At 39.5% G+C, this 20271-nt stretch overlaps 1 protein-coding gene across 10 annotated transcripts in view; it reads left to right on the top strand.

Annotated features, from left to right (window-relative positions):
- Positions 1-20271, top strand: part of rnf6 (ring finger protein (C3H2C3 type) 6) — a 79267-nt gene that overhangs the window by 48636 nt on the left and 10360 nt on the right. For 3 of the 10 annotated variants that reach the window (XM_073043767.1, XM_073043773.1, XM_073043771.1), the window contains one exon: positions 506-591. The exons of 1 other annotated variant lie outside the window; for it this stretch is intronic. In XM_073043767.1, the coding sequence (XP_072899868.1) occupies positions 506-591 (86 nt within the window). Of the gene's footprint in view, positions 1-137; positions 267-505; positions 592-3951; positions 4046-20271 lie in introns of those variants that run through there. 6 more of the 10 variants (XM_073043770.1, XM_073043772.1, XM_073043774.1 and 3 more) reach the window with 5 other exon arrangements.

The following is a 20271-nucleotide window of genomic DNA, read 5'->3' as shown; positions in this document are numbered from 1 at the left end:
AACTATAAAGAAACCCTGTTTTTTTTTTAATAGTGATACGAAATACTATTTAACATCATTTGACAAGTTAACTTTTTTAAGCCTCTGAATATATCAGATTTTGATTTTAATAAAAAAATATTAATCTCAAAAATCAGCAGAATTTAGGGTGAAAGTAGTACCAGCTGGCCACCTATAAAATCTTTTGTGAGATATCATAATTCATCTCTACAGACCGAAGTATAAAGACAACACCATCTACTCTTCTGCAACTGCTCAGAGATCTGGTAAGTCATAGTATAATTTCCATGTATTTTCCAAATATAATGCATATTATTGTAAAGCTCATTGTCCACTATAACAAGCATGCAAGTGTAGGTGGAAAATATTGCAAATCCTCCAATGTCATACATTTTATTTCTGCTGATTTGTAAGTGATCTTTTGTCATTTACAATAATTTTACTGTAATTAAATTTGTTCACGGTTTATAACCCATATTAAAATCATAATTTTTGCTTTTCACAGATTCATCTCTGGATCCACGTAAAAGTAACATCGTGTTCGAAATTATGGAGGACACTTCAAACACCGATGTTGAAGTCTCCTTACAGGTGATGATCAACTATAACACGAAAAATTCAAATAGGCAGTTTGCCTATTGAGTAGTAAGGGAAGCATGTCCTCAGTAGGGGAAATCACCACAGGCTTTCTTTGGTTGTTTTGGTGGAAGCTGATAGTTTTACTTCCCCCTCCCACCCCCCCCCCACCCCCAATTTTCAACAAGACTCAAAAACACCAAGGTTTAAAACTTTTAAAATAAAATTTAAAAAACTGAAAACCAATGCTAATCTTAAGCATTTCAAGGCTTGAAACAACAAATTATGTTATGTGACTCTTCTAGCAGTCCACAAAGAATGATAATGTTGGTCAAGTCTTGATTTCATCATTGCTGAAGTGTAGTTGGGAGATTTGAGAGGAACAAAATGCAAAGGCATAGGTGTAATTTGAAAGAGATAGATAGCTTGATTAGTTTTACCTTTCAGAGAGCAAGCAATTTATCATTTCTTTTACAGAGCTGTAAGAGGAAAAGGTACACATATACGGTGCCGTATCATGTCCCCCCAAAAAATGCTAAAATATTTAATAGTATGATTTTCTTGTTCAAGGGTTCACACATGGTAGTAAATTTGTACATAACAGGCTCTCACAAACAAGTAAATGTGGGAAATTGTTGCCTTTGGATTGCTATTAAGCAGTTATTTTCATGAAATTAATGCAGGTTTCTGCCAAATTTTGTGTGTGAGAACTTGTGTTCATTACTTTGAGCAGAGTTAATTTACTTTTGGAAGTAAAGATGAACAAAACATACATTTCCATTTGTCACCTATTTGTGTTCCAACCCAAATCTTAAGCATTTTTAAAATGCTGTATTCCCTTTAAAAATAAAGTCTTCATGTGTTTTTGTTGGTGTTTAGTTGACTTCTTCCAGATGAAAATTTTATGGATAAGGAATGAAATGGAGAATTGTGTATAGAAATTGTTAACTTCATTATTGATGTCAATGTGGCAAATCCATTTTAGTCCAGCACATTTTTCCTAGTATCTAAAAACATTAGTAAGATTATAAAGCTAATGCAATGTATGCTGCCTTTCATCTTGCCTTTTCCTGATGAACACATAAAATTGTGCCCATGCGTTGTCTATTATTTATTCCATTTTTTACCACTCAGAACTGCTATTAGCCACATCTGTTTTCAATTAGTGTTCCAGTTTCATGTACTTCACTGTGACAGTACTGAATTGTTCCTGCTCTGACAATAAACACCAAAAATTGCATAATTAGAGTGACAGTTAAACCTGACTTTTTATTGAGCTGTCCAGGTGCAATCACTAACATTATATCACCAGGATTTCTGCAGAACAGCCTTTGTTTTTGATTTAGTCACTTGTTTCTTCTTTCCATGGTATAGAATAAAAATAAATTTGTGCAGATTCATCTATATCAAGTTGGCATGACTCAACATGAATGTCAAAAAGTTGTCATTAATATTACCAAGATCCTATGAGAATTGTGTTTGATAATAAATTTCCTCTCCAGATCTAGTGTCACTTTAGAGTAATATTGTATTACTGTACTTATGACAGGCTGCTGAGCTATTAAGAAACATTTCTTGTTCTTCCTTTTATTATGCATTATGGCTAAATAGTTAGTGAGAAGATAAAAGTAACTGTTTTGTGTATGCTGAGATAGATAGTTTTCTCCAAATGTATTGCACATCTTTTAAAAACTATTACACACTTTTAGGTAATGTAGAGTCATGCTAAGACTGAACTGTGAGATACAAATCAATATTAGTGCACTTCATTTGCCATGGAAAATATATATGAATAAATATTAGAGAATGCTGATAGTTATATTGGAAATGGCATAATCGATCAAGGAAATTCACGAGCAATGAAGATTTGCTGCAGATAAGGCATAAACCAATTTCACAATATTTTTTTCTCATAAAAATGATGGAATGTTGATCATGTTACTATTAAGCCAAACTTTCAAGATTAATGTATTTGGTATAAAACTAATTTCATAAGAACACTAGGAGAATAATTGAGAAACAAGTAACAGCACATGCTGAAATTTGAAGCTAAACACATATTGCTGGAAGAACTTGGCATCTGCAGAGGCAAAGGGGATTTTCCATGTTTCAGGTTGAAACCCTCCATCAGAATTCAAACAGGAAAAACAACAGTGGCGGAACAGTGGACGAGGGACTCACAGAGCTCCCATTGAAGAGCGGAAGTAAACTTCTTCAGTATTAGCATGCCTTGAAGAGAATTTGCAGTGAGGGAGTGAAATGGAGACACAAGTCTGCAGATGCTGGAATCTGGAGCAAGATATAAATTGCTGAAGGAACTCAGTGGGTCAAACAGCATCTGTAGAGCAAGAGGGTAATGGACATTTTAGGTCAAGTGTCTGCATCAGGACTAAGGAGAATTTCTTTTCAAATGAGAGTCAAAAACTTGCAGATACTGGAAATCTGAAATAAAACTAGCAAATGCCAGAGATACTCAATAGATCAGGCAATATTTACAGAGGGAGAGAGTTAACGTTTTGAGTCAATGACTTCTCAAAAGATTGTTTTCTAGTTCCATAGATGTTGCCTTATTTACAGAGTATCTCTAGAATTTTGTATTTCTATTTTGATCTTCGTTTCATCTTTTCAGTATCTTGTTTTAAAGAGTTTACTGAAAAATTACTTTTTCATACCTAATGATATCTCCAACAAAGTAGCATTTTGGAATTGCATTGAAGTAATACTGTAAACTACACGTGATTAAGTACATTATAGGATTGAGCCATTGATTTTTGATCCAGAGTGAAAATTGCAAGCAGTGGAGACGGTTTGATAATCAGAGCAAAGCTGAGACCTGTGGCATGACTAACCAATTGTAGAATTTTCAATTGTAATCATGAGGATCTCTTAAGAAATAACTCTTTTGGTGGCCCCAGAGATCAATATGTTATGATCTCTACATGAGGACCTGTAACAAAGCACCAAGGGCATCTGTTCCAAAGAAAATGGAAAGTAGAAGTAAGTTAACACAAAAGTAGATGAACAGATTTATCAATGCAAAGAAGAAATGAAAGGGAAGCCCCAAACCCAGTTAACTGAATAAGACAATCCAGCAATGAAAGGGCAGAGAGCAATGATAGAAAATAAAAAGAAGCTGTACATAACCTGCCTAGTTTCAACTAAAAGCTATAATGGAAACTTGTTTCAAAGTACCTGTTGCTGAGTTGTGTTGATAGCTTTGGAGTCCTCCATGACAATCCATTATTCACTGTAATGTCTAAGGGCACTGTTCAAGAAAGGTGTAATCAAGCAACACTTTTGTTATTGCACCATTGAACATATGGGGTACAATGGACTGCTTCCACAATTAATTATGTATTCACTTTGTTATTGTAGGGTAATTGGCTGCTTGACCAGGAAAAATCTTTGTGATTCCTGCATTGACTCCATTTTATATTAAAATGTAATTTAACTGGATGCATTTGGCAGGGTAAGTTGCTTCTTGTGAACCCATTTCTCATATTGAAACAAATAGTACTTAATACTGTGGAGCAGTTCATTGGAGAACTGCCAGTCATGTCCTCCTTTAGAGTTGGCTCATTTGATTTCCAGATATGTACATTGAAATGTGGAATTCAGATGACCTGAAGGTCAAATGTCCAGTACAGTGCATAATGTACTGTGCTGAGGGGCCAGTTGTGTTGCGCATCCTCCTGTAAGTTCCACAACCCCATTCATCAGAATGGAGTTGCCAGCTTAAAGTAAAAATGTACATGGGTTATGCATTTTTCTTTATTTTGCCTTGTGTTTAGAGATACCTTGTACTTTAAAGCATAAAGTTTCTTTTTAATTAATTAATTAAACTGATTTGAGTTGCCTTTTAATTGTGATTGTTAGTTGAATTTTCTGTAATAAGGACGTCAGCCAGATGGGTCAGAGCCTAAGGACTTGTTGTCTCTGACCAAGTTAGTTGTTGTTTATTGCTTCCATTACTTCATAAGAGGACTCTGGAATGGAGCAGATCAGCTTGGTTCACCCATTGTCTGGGCCAAATTAGTATGGGTGGTGGGCCACATTGAATCAACTCATTGTATATATCAGTATTTCATGATGCATACATAAAATATAAATGTTTAATTCAAAAATATATATATTTAATTGGTATTCAGATTTACCAGCTTCTGAAGATGTTGCCTAAATGATATCCCAGAATGGAGAATTTTAACTGTGAAGCTAATTTTTAATGCATTCTGTTACTTTATCTCTTTGTTTTGTGTTTTCTTTATTAAATGCAACAAACTCTTAATTCTGTACATAATCTTTTTCAGATCTTCAGTTTTGAATTTGATTTAATTCAGTATCAGCTTTGTATAACTTTATTTTGTCTTTAAGAAGCCAAAAGCTTTTTGTACTGTGCTGTTTAAAGCTGATGCAAAATAGACCTTTATTTGGGCCAGTTTTAGCATATTCTAGAGCGAAATTGTGGCTTAATAATTGATTTGTACATTAATGCACCAGTTCTCCTAAACCATTTTCTAGCATTCTAGAAATGAACATACAACTAGATTTAGACTGCAGTGTACCTTTTACATGTTAGTTGTAATACTATTTCCTTTTACTGGCTTGCAGTGCTATGTATAATCCTAAATTTGGTACTAAGCAGTTTTTTTGTCACACATTAGTACAGAATTATAGAGTATTATTCAAAGTTCAAAGTAAATTTATTATTCAAGTATATATATGTCACCATATAAAATCCCGAGCTTCACTTCCTTTTGGGCATACTCAATAAATCGAATAACTATAATAGAAACAATGAAAGACTGCACCAACAGGGTGATCAACCAGTGTGCAAAAGACAACAAAGTGTGCAAATACAAAAAGAAATAAAAATAGAAATACCACTACAAAAAAAATAAATATGCAAAAAATATTGAGAGCAAGCGATGTACAGTCCTTGAATGTGGTTGTGGGAGAAGTTCAGTGATAGGGCAAGTGAAGTTGTCCCCTCTGGTTCAAGAGCCTGATGATTGAGGGCTAATAACTGTTCCTGAACCTGAATATGGTGTGAGTCTTGAGGCTCCTGTACCATCTTCTTGATGGCAGCAGTGAGAAGAAAGCATGACCTGGGTGATGGAGGTCCTTTATGATGGATGCCGCTTTCCTGCGATAGTGTTCCGAGTTTGATGTGCTCAGTGGTGGGGAGGGCTTTCACTGATGGACTAGGGTGTATCCACTACTTTTTGGAGAATTTTCTGTTTAAGGGCACTGGTTTTTCCACACCAGGCTATGATGCAGCCAGTCAATATACTATCCACCACAGATCTATTATAGTTTGTCAAAGTTTTAGTTATAATATTGAATCTTCACAGGCTTCTAAGGAAGTAGAGGTGCTGCCATGCTTTCTTCCTAATTGCATTTACTTGCTGGGCCCAGGATTGGTCCTCTGAAACAATGACACCGAGGAATTTAAAGTTGTTGACCCTCTCCACCTCTGATCCCCTGATCACAAGAGTTAAAATTTTTGCTTTACTTGTACAGAATATCTGGCATAAATGATTGAAGTAATATCTATTCATAAGTGCATGTTCCAGGCTCTTAAAGAGCTCAAATTCAAATTGCAACAAGAGTGATTTAGACTTTTTGTTTCTCCTCCCACATGTTCAGCATTTTGACTTTAGAAATGAAAGCGGAGTGAACTGGGATATTAAAAATTGATCAGTTGCATTTTTTTTGTACTCTTGCGCAAAAATCGTAATATACCTCTCTTGCTTGGAGTTTCCAAGTTCTGTACTTCTATTTTAATTTGAAATATTTTGCATCTACATTATTTGTGGTAGTCTTCTCTCAAAAATATATATTTTCTGACTTGTATGTGAAATTTAGGATGGAGCAAAACTCTTTTCATTAAAGAATTGATGGAACAGCAAAAATACTGTCATGAATCTTTTTTACAGTGACAAAAATAAAAACTGAAACCTCATTTGAAAGAAATGCTTTTAACGTCAAAACATATTCTTCTATATGGGGTGACCAGCCAATACTCATTAGCTTTCTCTTTTTACAAACAAACCTTAATATAAGCATATTATCTAAAGCAAATTCTTAAAATCTTATCAACTTTCTTTCAATCATTTTGGATTATATTGACTAAATTCAATCAAAAGTAAAATGATTCCAAGTTAGATAGTTTTCCAGTTACATTATCTTTCTCTGTTTTTTTGTTTTAATTCATTCATTCTGGGTGTCACTGGCAAGGCCAGCATTTAGTGACCTTGAGAAGGTAGTGGTGACCCAGCAGCTAAAACCACTGAAGTCCTTCTTATGAAGGTATTCCTGTAGTGCTGCTGATAAAGTATTCCATTTATAAATGCAAATGTCCCGTATGCAGTGAGACCTAGATGAAACTCAGTCATGATAATTCCACAAAGCTGACAATAACCATCTCTGACATTTAGAGCAGAAATGTTGTTAAATTCCATGCCATTAACAAGAAACTTGGACCTAGCCCCACTGATAACTATCCACTGTGTGATTCACTGATAACCCCACTGTAACTATAAGAGCATTCAGGAGGCTAGGTATCCTGTGACAAGTGAGTCACATCCTTGCACTTTGTCTGCAAGGCACAAGTTAAGAGCATGATGAAATACTCTGCACTGGCATCATGCAAAACAAAGCAGCCTACTTCATTGGTACCCCATCCATATTCCTATACAGTTATTTCCTGTCCTACCAGTACAAAGCATCTGGTTAGCAGCAGACCAATTGCTTCGCACAGGTTGGGGAGCAGAGTTTTTTAAAAAAAGCGTTTCGTGGGGCTTGGCACGTTAGTGGCAGACCAATCAATTCTCAGTTCATTAGCTGGAGCAAATAAAAGTAAAGCAGGGTCAAAGCAGAGTGGTAATTGTGTGAAGGGACTAGTGTAGGAGTGGGAACTTGAGGGTTTTGCAAGGAGGCACAAGTGAGTAGCAGGTAAGGCTTTTGTAGTTGTTGAATAAAAAGTCACTAAATTACAGCTAATTAGATAAAGGGATGATACAGGATAAGGTGATGTGCTGTAGTGGCATGATGTGGGAGCTGGTGAACCCTATTGTGATTACAGTGGCACGGGCAATAAACAGAGAATTCTCTGAGGCATGTAAGAATGGAGCAACAGTTATTGTGGGGGACTTTAACTTGTACATAGATTGGGTGAATCAAGTTGGTTGAGGTAGTCTTGCGGAGGACTATGCATCTGTGAGGGCTTTCTTGAACCACATGTTACTGAACCTTCAAGGGAATGTGATATCTCAGATGTGGTGCTGTTCAATGAGACGTAAAATTAGCGATCTTGAAGTTAGGGATCCTCTTGGAAAGAGTGATGACAGTATGATTGAGTTTCTCATACAAATGGAGGGTGCAATAGTTCAATCTAAAGCCAGTGTATTATGCTTAAACATGGGATGAGAGTGGATTTGGCTAGTGTAGATTGGGTACACAGGCTATATGGTGGGATGGTTGAGGAACAGTGGAAGACTTTCAAAGAGATTTTTCATGGTGCTCAACAAAAGTATATTTCAGTTAAGGCAAGGACAGTAACGGTGGGGAGAGCCAGTCTTGAATAATTAAGGAAATAAAGTAGGCATCAAACTAAAAGCTCATGCATACAAAGTTGCTGAGTAGTGGGAAATTGGAAGAGTGGGAAAACTTTAAAATGCAACAAAGAACCACTAAGTGATCAATAAACAAAGGGAAGCTGGATTTTGAAAATAAACTAGCACAAAATATAAAAATGGATAGTAGAAGTTTCTATAATTATATAAGTCTGAAAAGGGTGGCTAAAGTGAATGTAGAGAAGTGAGAATGGGAGAACGAGAAGGGAGAATTGATAATGGGTAATGAGGAAATGGGCAAGGATTTGAATGACGATATTGTATTGGTCTTCATGGTGGAGGACATATCTAACATGCCAAAGAGAGAGATGGATGTGATGGGAGGTGAGGACCTCAATACAATAGCTATCACTAAAGAGGTACTGCTGAGCAAACTGTGGGCCTGGGTACTGAAGTAAATGGCAGAAGTTATAGTAGAGACATTGGTGATGATTTACCAAAATTCTCTGGACTCTGGGCAGGTCCCAGTGGATTGGAAGAGAGCAAATGTCATGCCACTGTTGAAAAAAGGATGTAGGCAAAAGGCAGGTAACTATAGGCCAGTTAGTTTAACATTTGTAGTTGGGGAAAATGCTTGAAGCTATCATTAAAGAGGAAATAGCGAGGCATCTGGAAAGAAATGGATCCATCAGGTAGACACAGCATGGATTCAGCAAAGACAGATCCTGTTTGACAAACTTATTAGAGTTTTTTGAGGATATAATGAGCGCAGTCTATAGAGGGGAACAGATGGACGTTATTTACTTGGATTTCCAGAAGGTGTTCAATAAAGTGCTGCATAAAAGACTTACCTATGAGATGAGGATGCAGAGATCTGGGATACATGGGTGTGTCTCTGGTTGGCAGTGGTGACCGGTGTGCAGGAGGAGTCGGTTCTGTGCTCGCAATTGTTCACGATATACAGTAACGATCTGGAAGAGGGAACTGAGTGTAGTTTGATGATGACACTAAATTGAGTGAAAAAGCAAATTGTGCAAAGGATATGGAGAATCTGCAGAGAGATGCAGATAGGTTTAAGTGAGTGGACAAGGCTCTGGCAGATGGAATACATTGTTGGTAAATTCAAGGTCATCCATTTTGGATCAGATTGCTATTTAAATGGTAAAAGATTACAGCATACTGCTGTGCAGAGGGACTTGGGAGTGCTTGTGCATGAATCACAAAAGGTTGGTTTGCAGTTGCAGCAGGCTATCAAGAAGGCAATGGGATGTTGGCCTTCATTGCTAGAGGGATTGAATTTAAGAGCAGGGAAGTTATGCTGCAACTGTACAGGATACTGGTGAGGCCACAGCTGGAGTACTGTGTATCTATGGTCTCCTACTTGAGGAAGGATATACTGGCTTTGGAGGTGGTGCAGAGGAGGTTCACCAGGTTGATTCCAAAGATGAGGGAATTAGGCTATGAGGAGAGATAGAGTCGCCTAGGACTGTACTCACTGGAATTCAGAAGAATGAGAGGAGATCTTATAGAAAAATATAAAATTATGAAAGGGATAGATAAGATAGAGGCAGGAAGATTGTTTCCACTGATTTATGAGACTAGAACTAGGGGACATATCCTCAAGATTCAGCTGTGTAGATTTAGGAGGAGATGAGCAACTGCTTTTCCCCAGACAGTCGTGAATCTGTGGAGCTGGCGGAAGTTGTGGAGAATGATGTGCTAGATGCGGAGGCTAATGGGGTGTTAATTAAGGAGAAGAGAAACTTTAACACTGTTAAAGTGGCAGGAAGCTGGGGAGAGCGTGGATGTTTGGAAATTGGAGGAGATGTAAGTGAGGGTTGTGTCAATGGTGGAGGAAAGGAAACCCTGTTCCTTGACGAAAGAGGATATCTCTGATGTCCTGGAAAGGAAAGCTGTATCCGGGGAACAGATGTGGCGGAGACAAAGGGACTAAGAAAGGGGAATAGCATTTTTACTGGAGATGAGGTGGGAAGAAGTCTAGTCAGGATAACCGTGGGAAACAGTAAGTTTATAAAAGATATCGGTTGAGAGTTTATCTCTGGAGATGGAGACAGATTGAAAAAGAGGAGGGTGGTGTCAGAAATGGACCAACTGAATTTATGGGTAGGGTGGAAGTTAGAGGCAAAGTTAATGAAATTGAGCTCAGAATGAGTGCATGAAACAGCACCAATACAATTGTCAATGTAGTGGAGGACGAGTTAGGAAACATTACCGGGGAAGGCTTGGAACATGGACTGTTCTATGTTGCCAACAAATTGCAGGTATAGTGAGGGCCCATGCGAGTGTCCATGACAACCCTTCGAAGTTTCTTTTTAGAGGGTCTCGGCCCGAAACATCAACTGTTTGTTGCTGTCCATAAATATTGCCTGACCTGCTGAGTTCCCACAGCATTCTGTGTTACAAAGCAGTTCTCTGAATTCCTGACAACAGACCCAAACAGTTCCCATCTGCTACCATTCTCCTCTGGCAGAACTTGTCCTCATTCTCAATAATTTCTCTTTCAGTTCCACTCACATTCTCTAAACTCAGGATGTCACTATAGGCACCCACATTCACTTGGTCCATTTCTGATACCTGTACCCTCCCTTGATCTCTCTGTCTATATCACTGGAGACAAGCTATCTACAGATCGATTCCAGCAGCTATTTTGATTATACCTCTTCCTGCATTGTCTGCTGTAAAAGTGCCATTGCCTTCTTAGTTCATTCATCTCCGCTGCATCTGTTCCGAGGATGAGGCTTTCCTTTCCAAGACATCAGAGATGTCCTCCTCCTTCAAAGAATGGGGTTTCCCTTACTTCACCATTCATGCTGCCCTCACTTGCATCTGCTCCATTTCCTGGACATCTGCACTCACCCCATTTTCTCACAGCCTTATCAGCAGTAGAGCTCCTCATGTCCTCACATACACTCCCCCTCGAGCCTCCACATCTAACACATCATTCTCCGCAACCTCCGCCATCTTCATTGGGACTCTACCACCAAAACATCTTTACCACCCCCCCCCACCCACATTCTTCACCTTCTGCAGGAATTGCTCCCTCTGTGATTCCCTTGTCCATTCATCCCTCCCCACTAATCTCCCTCCTGTCACTTATCCCTGAAAGCAACAGAAGTGCTACACATTTGCCCATTCACCACCTCTGTTGCCTCTATTCAGGGCCCCAAATGGTCTTTCACTTCACATGTGAATCTGTTGGGATCTTCAACTGTATCCGGTCTCCGGTGTGGCCTCCTCTACATAATACCATAAGACATAGGAGCAGAAATAGGCCATATGGCCCATCAAGTGCTACACCATTTGATCATGGCTGATCCATTTCCCTCTGAACCCCATTCTCCTGCCTTCATCTCATTACCTTTCACGCCCTGACTTACCAAGAATCTACCAACATCCGCCTTAAATACACCCAATGACCTGGCCTCCACAGCAGCCTGTGACAATGGATTCCAGGGTTTCACCACCCTCTGGGGAAATAAATTCCTCCTCATCTCTGTTCTAAATGGCTATCCCCCTATTATGAGGTTGTGCCCTCTGGTGACCACTATTGGGATCATCCTCTCCACATCCACTCTATGTAGGCCTTTCAACATTTGATAGATTTCATGACAGCCCCCTCATTCTTCAAAATTCCAGCAAGTGCAGGCCCAGAGCCACCAAACTCTCCTCATATGATAAGCAACACACACAAAATGCTGGTGGAACACAGCAGGCCAGGCAGCATCAATAAGGAGAAGCACTGCCGACGTTTCGGGCTGAGACCCTTCATCAGGACTGGGATTTTTGAATTTTCTCCCTGTTTAGAAAATAATCTATGTTTTTATTCCTTCTACCAAAGTGCATGCTTCCTGAGTCTATTCCATCTGCCACTTCTTTGCCCATTGTCCTAATCTGTCTAAATCCTTCTGTAGCCTCTCTGCTTCCTCAACACTACCTGTCCCTCAACCTATTTTTGTATCGTCTGCAAACTTGGCCACAAAACCATCAATTCTATCATCCAAATAATTGACATCATCATCATGTGTCATGTTGTATGATGTAGTTGATCATGGTTTTCGACCATGATTGTTCTTGGTAGATTTTTCTGCAGAAGTAGTTTGCCAATGCCTTCTGGGCAGTGTCTTTACAAGACTGGTGACCCCAGCCATTGTCAATACTCTTCGGAGATAGTCTTCCTGGCGTCGGTGGTTGCATTACCAGGACTTGAGATGTGCCTCAGCTGCTCATATGACCATCCATAACCTGCTCCCATGGCTTCATAAGACCCTGATTTGGGAGGAGGTGGGGTGAGAGGTTGCTAAGCAGATGCTACACTTTGCTTGAGGGTAACCTGCAGGCTGGTTTAGAGAAGGAGCTCCTTTGGGGACATATAAAGAAGTGGTTCCAACATTGAGCCCTGCGGAACATCACTAATCACTGGCAGCCAATCAGAAAAGGCTCTGTTTATTCCCACTCTTTGCCTCTTACCAATCAGCCGATGCTCTATCCATACAAGTATCTTGCCTGTAATATCATGGGCTCTTGCTAAGAACCCACGTGTGGTACCTTGTCAGAGACCGTCTGAAAATCCAAGTACACGTATCCAATGATTCTCCTTTGTCTATCCTGTTTGTTATTTCCACAAATAATTCCAACAAATTTGTCAGGAAAGATTTTCCCTTAAAGAAACCATGCTGAGTTTGGCTTATTTTACCAGGTGCCTCCAAGTACCCCGAAACCTCATCCTTTAGACTTCAGCATCTTCCCAAACACTGAGGTCAAGCTAGCTGGCCTATACTTTATTTTCTTTTGCCTCCCTCCCTTCTTTAAGAGTGCAGTGACATTCGCAATTTTCTCATCCTCTGGAACCATGCCACAATCTTGTGATTCTTGAAAGATCATTACTAAAGCCCCCATAATCTCTTCAACTGCCCCTTTCTCTTACATTGGTGAGACCTGATGTTGATAGGGAACTGCTTTGTCAAGCACCTCAGCTCATCCGCAAGAGGTGGAATTTCCCGGTTGCCATCCACTTCAATTCCTATCCGCATTTCTGTTCTGACTTGTCAGAACATGGACTCATCTTCTGTCACAACAGCCTCTGGTTCAAACCTGAATACTTCTTGCATTCAATAAATTTGTTTTACATGTCTAGCATCTGCAGGTTTTTGATACAGCTTCATGAAAATAAATATCAGAACACAATAACATATCCATCAGATTACTCTTGGAGTGCAAAACCAGACCATATCTGAACTGAAAAAGATATTTCAAATCATTTTTTTATTCTGCGGTCTTTTTGAATGGCAGAACCAGCACAAGGGTGTGTTCTTAATTCTGTATACCAGATGTGAAAAACGTGGGTGTTTTTCTATGATTTGTGTCAAACAAACTAGTGCAATGTTTATAACATTGTATAGAAGATATAATATGTATAAAATTGCAAAATCTCAGCTGTGTTATGATTAATTTTTTACCCACACCATGTTGTATATTAAAGCAAAATATGTGTTGTACAGTGCATAATGCGTTTTCAATGTATATGTAGCAACACATTCTCACCACTGGATGGCATCTGTAATGCCTGATGCTATCTTAGATTGGGATAGCAGGAAAGCCAAATCTGCATCTTATGAATCGGTAACAATTTTTCCAATTTTTTTGAAGCTTAATTTCTTGATGCTCTTGGTTATTTAACTGCTTTTGTCTAGTTATCCAGTTGTGTTTCGTAAATATTGCATTTGCTGTTGACACTGATAAACTGTCCATGAAATTGCAAGTTTTAGCAGTTGTACTTGAACAACCTAATATGTACCAAGACTATAACTAGTAAATTGGTTAACACTTTTTGTTGTGTGATATGTAATTTTCTGGCTTCTAGTTGTATGGCAGTTTAAAAAAACAACAATATTAATAAGATTTGCTCAGGGGTTCCACAGGGTTAGCTGAATCCTGTTGTACCTAAAAGTTGCAAATTCAGAGTGTAATGGAATACAGGCATACTTCAGTTATGGGACTGAGGTGTGTGCGTGTGCATTTCTATCAAAACTTGGATTTTCCATAATGCAAAGCAGGTCAAGTAGCATTTGTGGAAAGAGATACAAAATAGATGAAGAGGGACCAGTGAACATGTGTGTCTGGACTTTTGGAAAGACTTCAAGTTTGAACACTGGCCTGCTAAGTATAATTAGAGCACATGAAATTGCCAGGAGGTGATAGTATGTTAGTGTGGATGGAGAACTGGGGCAAGTAAAATTAGATTTTTTTAAATTGGGAGGCTGTAACTGGTGGGATGAAGCAAAAATTTGTGCTTTTGCCCCAGCTTTTTCAGTTATAGAAAAAAATTGAATAGTTAAGGGAAGCAAAGAAATGTGTGATTTAATAATGCTATGAATATTATGTTCAAGTGAAGCAGGGTAAATATGAAGAAAATCTAAAATCTTTACTGAAGCAAGGCATCATTATTATCTTTACTAATACAGTCATTGGGAAAATTGGGAGAATTTTTTTTTAATTAAGTGATTCAAAAATGAGACATGCTAACATCTGGCATATTTTGAGGCTTCTGGTATTAATATCTTTATTGAAACAAAATTTGGGCATACAAAGAATAAACAATATGAGAAGAGTAAAGAACGATCAGGCAGGGATGAAGCATATGTAATGGAAGGAAGCAGCGGCATAAGTTAAATGATCTCTTGTGTTTAAACATTGTAATTCTAGGTAAGTATTCTAGGCCTTCTAGTTAGACTTTCTGATTTTTATTTGTAGCCCCATTTACTCCACTTTAACAATCTGTGTATATGATCTTTAAGTCTTTTTGGATCTGCACACTTTCAGACTTCTTGCCATTTAAAAACAATGTTTGGATCTTTGGATTTTTATTTTGTTTTGATTTTAGACCTGGTTTTAATCTGCATTGAAATTTAGGTGTCGCTTGCATATGTTTCTTGGTTATGTTTTTTCAAGCTCCAGAAATCTGAATGCATAAATACTTTTCCTGAAACAAATTTAATGACTTGAAAATCTCAAATATCCCTGCATACTCTCCAATTAAAGAAAAACTACTTTTCAAATCACATTAGCTTTCTCGCAGCCTTTTAATTTTTGGATATTATAGAGAATTTTAGAATTAACATAGAGACTTGCATCTTTTTTTATCCTTTAAGAGTATGAAGAGTACTTCCTCTTCAACTATTGGAGAATTTGCTATATTGTTTGGATCTTATGTCCTCAATGTTTCTTGAGTACAGAATAGTAAAGCTTTCTCTTTCTAGCTTTTGTACCCTCTTAACTCATTCAATATGACATGGTGACCATGGTCGTTCTATGACCATGATTGCTCTTGGCGGATTTTTCTGCAGAAATGGTTTCCCATTGCAGCCTCTGGGTAGTGCCTTTACAAGATGGGTAACACCAGCCATTATGATACTCTTCAGAGAATGTCTGCTGGCGTCAGTGGTTGCATAAGCAGGACTTGTGATGTGCATCAGCTGCTCATATGACCATCCACCACCTGCTCCCATGGCTTCACATGACCCTGATTGGTGGGAGGGGAGGTGGGGCTAAACAGGTGATACAGCAAGGGTGACCTGCAGGCTAGTGGAAGGAAGGAGCACCTTGTGCCTCATTTGATAGAGACGTATCTTTACCCTGTCACCCATCCCTCTTAAAAATTAATAGTTAAGTGGGTACAGGAGTTAAATAGATGTACATTTATTTATTTGTTAGGTTTGCAGACTAAGTCAGTATTTAATTGCTTAGTTGCCTTTGAGGACATCATCATGAACCTTGTACTGCTGTAGCCATTGACATGCGAGTATACCAACAATGTGGGTATACTGTTAGGGTAAGTGTTCTCGCATTCTGACCCAGCAATGTTATTATGAAATAGTTATTTCCAAGTCAGGGTAGTGTGTGGCAAAGGGGGGAACTTCCTGGCGGTGGTGATTTCATCCATTTGTTGCCCTTGTTCTAGCTGGTAGAGCGGTGGTTTTGAAGGGTATTGGCTACGAGTTTTGATGAGTTACTGCAGTGCATCCTGTAGGTGACTGTATACTGCTGACACTGTGTATCTGTGGTGGAGTGAGTGGATGTTTGTAGATGGGATACCTATCAAGCAGCTGTTATATAGTGTTTGGCTTCATAAGTGTTGTTGAAGCTGCACTGATCCAAGCAGAGAGGGGAGTATTGCATCACACTTTTGACTTAAGCCTTCTTTTAAATAATGCATTCCATGTGGCAAAGACAAAAATGAACTTATTTTGACTGTTATATTTCAATTTAGCTTTTTTTTACTTTTAATAAAGTAGATATGGGAATGACATTGGAATGTTAAAGTATGATGCCTTTTGTTCTGAGATGCTTTGATTGTTCAACTTATTTGGCACAGAATAATCATAGTAGTAATTTTGCTTGACAGAATTACATGGGTTGGAGATACACTTTGATGTTCCTGTTGGCTTTTCGTTGATTGATTTTGGACACACTTGAAGTTGCTTAAATCAGTTGAATGGGGAAGTTTCATTTTTTTTAAAAAGAAAAGTAGAACAATTTTCTCCCCAAGGTTCAATTTTGTCTTGATGTGATGTGTTTGAATATATAAACTTAAAATACTGATGCCTGGATAGTGGAGAGCACCCCTGTGGCTGCCCCCCTCAGCAACAAGTATATCGTTTTGGATGCTGTTGAGGGGGATGACCTGACAGTGGACGGCCATGGTGACTGAGTCTCTAGCACTGAGCCTGGTGCTGCTGTGCAGGAGAGAAGAAGGGTGAAGAGGAATGTGGTAGTCATAGGGGATTCCATAGTTAGGGGAACAGACAGGAGATTCTGTGAGCCTGATAGAGATGCCTGCATGTTGCCTCCCAGGTGCCAGGGTATGGGATGTCTCAGATCGGGTCCAGAATATTCTGAAGAGAGAGGGCAAGCAGCCAGCTGTCTTGGTACATGTTGGTACCAATGGCATAGATAGGAAAAGGGAGGAGGTCCTGAAGAGAGATTTCCGAGAGTTAGGAAGGAAGTTGAGAAGCAGGACCTTCAGGGTAGTAATGTCAGGATTGCTACCTGTGCCACGTGCTAGCGAGGGCAAGAATAGTAGAATCAGGCAGATGAATGCGTGGCTGAGAGACTGGTGCAGGGGGCAGGGCTTTGGATTCTTGGATCAGTGGGATCTCTTCTGGGGGAAGTATGACCTGTTCAAAAAGGACGGGTTACACCTGAACCCAAAGGGGACCAATATCCTGGCGGGAAGGTTTAATAGAGCTGTTAGGGAGTGTTTAAACTAATTTGGCAGGGGGATGGGAACCGGAATGATAGAGCAGAGGAGGGGGGAAAACAGAAATAAATCTAAGACAGTGAGCAGTAAAGGTGTCAGGAAGGACAGGCAGGTGATGGGGCAAATTTGCAGCCATTGGGATGAGTTGCAGTGCAATAAAGTTGTATTGCAATCAAAGCAAAAAGTACCAAATACTGGACTTAAGGTGTTGTACTTAAATGCATGCAGCATAAGGAATAAGGTGGATGATCTTGTTGTACAGCTACAGATTGGCAGGTATGATATTGTGGCCATCACTGAGACGTGGCTAAAGGATGCATGTCTCTGGGAGCTGAACGTCCAAGGATACACAGTGTATTGGAAGGATAGGCAGGTAGGCAGAGGGGGTGGCGTGGCTTTATTGGTAAGAAATTATATTAAATCAGTAGAAAGAGGTGACGTAGGATTTGAATCTTTATGGGTTGAGCTAAGAAATCACAGGGATGAAAGGACCCTGATGACAGTTATATGCAGGCCTTCTAACAGCTGCAGTGATGTGGACTACAAATTACAACAGGAAATAGAAAAAGGCTTGCCAGAAGGGCAGTATTATGATAATTGTGGGGGATTTTAACATGCAAGTGGATTGGGAAAATCAGGTCAGCACTGGATCTCAAGAGAGAGAATTTTAGAATGTCTACGAGATGGCTTTTTAGAACAGCTTGTTGTTGAGCCCACTAGGGGATCGGCTGTACTGGATTGGGTATTGTGTGATTAACCAGAAGTGATTAGAGAGATTGAGGTGAAGAAACCTTTAGGAGGCAGTGCTCATAACATGATTGAGTTCACTGTGAAATTTGAGAAAGAGAAGCCAAAATCCTGACGAGGGGTCTCGGCCCGAAACGGCGACATTGCTTCTCCCAATAGATGCTGCCTGGCCTGCTGCGTTCCACCAGCATTTTGTGTGTGTTGCTTGAATTTCCAGCATCTGCAGATTTCCTGGTGTTTGCCGAAATCCAATGTGTCAGTATTTCAGTGGAGTAAAGGAAATTACAGTGGCATGAGAGAGGAACTGGCCAAAGTTGACTGGAAAGGGACGCTAGCGGGAAGGATGGCAGAGCAGCAGTACCTGGAGTTTACGTGAGAAGTGAGGAAGGTGCAAGACAGATATGTTCCAAAAAAGAAGAAATTTTCGAATGGAAAAAGGATGCAACCGTGGCTGACAAGAGAAGTAAAGTAAAAGCTAAGGAGAGGACATACAAGGTAGCAAAAATTAGTGGGAAGACAGAGGATTGGGAAGTTTTTAAAAGCTTACAAAAGGAAACTAAGGTCATTAAGAGGGAAAAGATGAACTATGAAAGGAAGCTAGCAAATAATATCAAAGAGGATACTAAAAGCTTTTTCAAATATATAAAGAATAAAAGACAGGTGAGAGTAGATATAGGACCGATAGAAAGTGATGCTGGAGAAATTGTAATGGGAGATAAGGAGATGGCAGAGGAACTGAACGAGTATTTTGCATCAGTCTTCACTGAGGAAGACATCAGCAGTATACTGGACACTGAAGGGTATCAGGGAAGAGAAGTGTATGCAGTCACAATTACGACAGAGAAAGTACCGGTACTCAGGAAGCTGAATAGTCTCAGGGTAGATAAATCTCCCGGACCAGATGGAATGCACCTTCCTGTTCTGAAGGAAGTAGCTGTAGAGATTGTAGAGGCATTAGCAATGATCTTTCAAAAGTCAGTAGATTCTGGCATGGTTCCGAAGGACTGGAGGTTTGCAAATGTCACTCTGCTATTTAAGAAGGGGGCAAGGAAGCAAAAAGGAACTTATAGACCTGTTAGCTTGACGTTGGTGGTTGGGAAGTTGTTGGAGTCGATTGTCAAGGATGAGGTTACGGAGTACCTGGAGGTATATGACAAGATAGGCAGAACTCAGCACGATTCCTTTAAAGGAAAATCCTGCCTGACAAACCTATTGTAATTTTTTGAGGAAATTACAAGTAGGCTAGACAAGGGAGATGCAGTGGATGTTGTGTATTTGGATTTTCAGAAGGCCTTTGACAAGGTGCCACACATGAGGCTGCTAAACAAGAGAAGAGCCCATGGAATTATGGGAAAGTTACATATGTGGTTAGAGCGTTGGCTGATTGGCAGGAAACAGAGAGTGGGAATAAAGGGATCCCATTCTGGTTGGCTGCCGGTTACCAGTGGTGTTCCACAAGGGTCCATGTTGGGGCCGCTTCTTTTTACGTTGTACATCAACGATTTGGATTATGGAATAGGTGGCTTTGTGGCTAAGTTTGCTAATGATGCAAAGATAGGTGGAGGTGCCGGTAGTGCTGATGAAACAGAGAGTCTGCAGCGAGACTTGGATAGATTGGGAGAATGGGCAAAGAAGTGGCAAATGAAATACAATGTTGGAAAGTATATGGTCATGCACTTTGGTAGAAGAAGTAAATGGGCAGACTATTATTTAAATGAGGAGAGAATTCATATTTCTGAGATGCAATGGGACTTGGGAGTCCTCGTGCAGGATACCCTTAAGGTTAACCTCCAGGTTGATTTGGTGGTGAAGAAGGCGAATGCAATGTTGGCATTCATTTCTAGAGGAATAGAGTATAGGAACAGGGATGTGATGATGCGGTTCTATAAGGCACTTGGAGTACTGTGTGCAGGTTTGGGCCCCTTATTTAAGAAAGGATGTGCTGACGTTGCAGAGGGTTCAGAGAAGATTCACTAGAATGATTCCAGGAATGAGAGGGTTAACATATGAGGAAAGTTTGACTGCTCTTGGACTGTACTCCTTGGAGTTTAGAAGAATGACGGGGGACCTCATAGAAACATTTTGAATATTGAAAGG

Source organism: Hemitrygon akajei, chromosome 4, assembly GCF_048418815.1.
Source record: "Hemitrygon akajei chromosome 4, sHemAka1.3, whole genome shotgun sequence".
In the NCBI taxonomy this organism is placed as follows: Eukaryota; Metazoa; Chordata; class Chondrichthyes; order Myliobatiformes; family Dasyatidae; genus Hemitrygon; species Hemitrygon akajei.
This window is presented reverse-complemented; position numbering and strand designations above follow the sequence as displayed.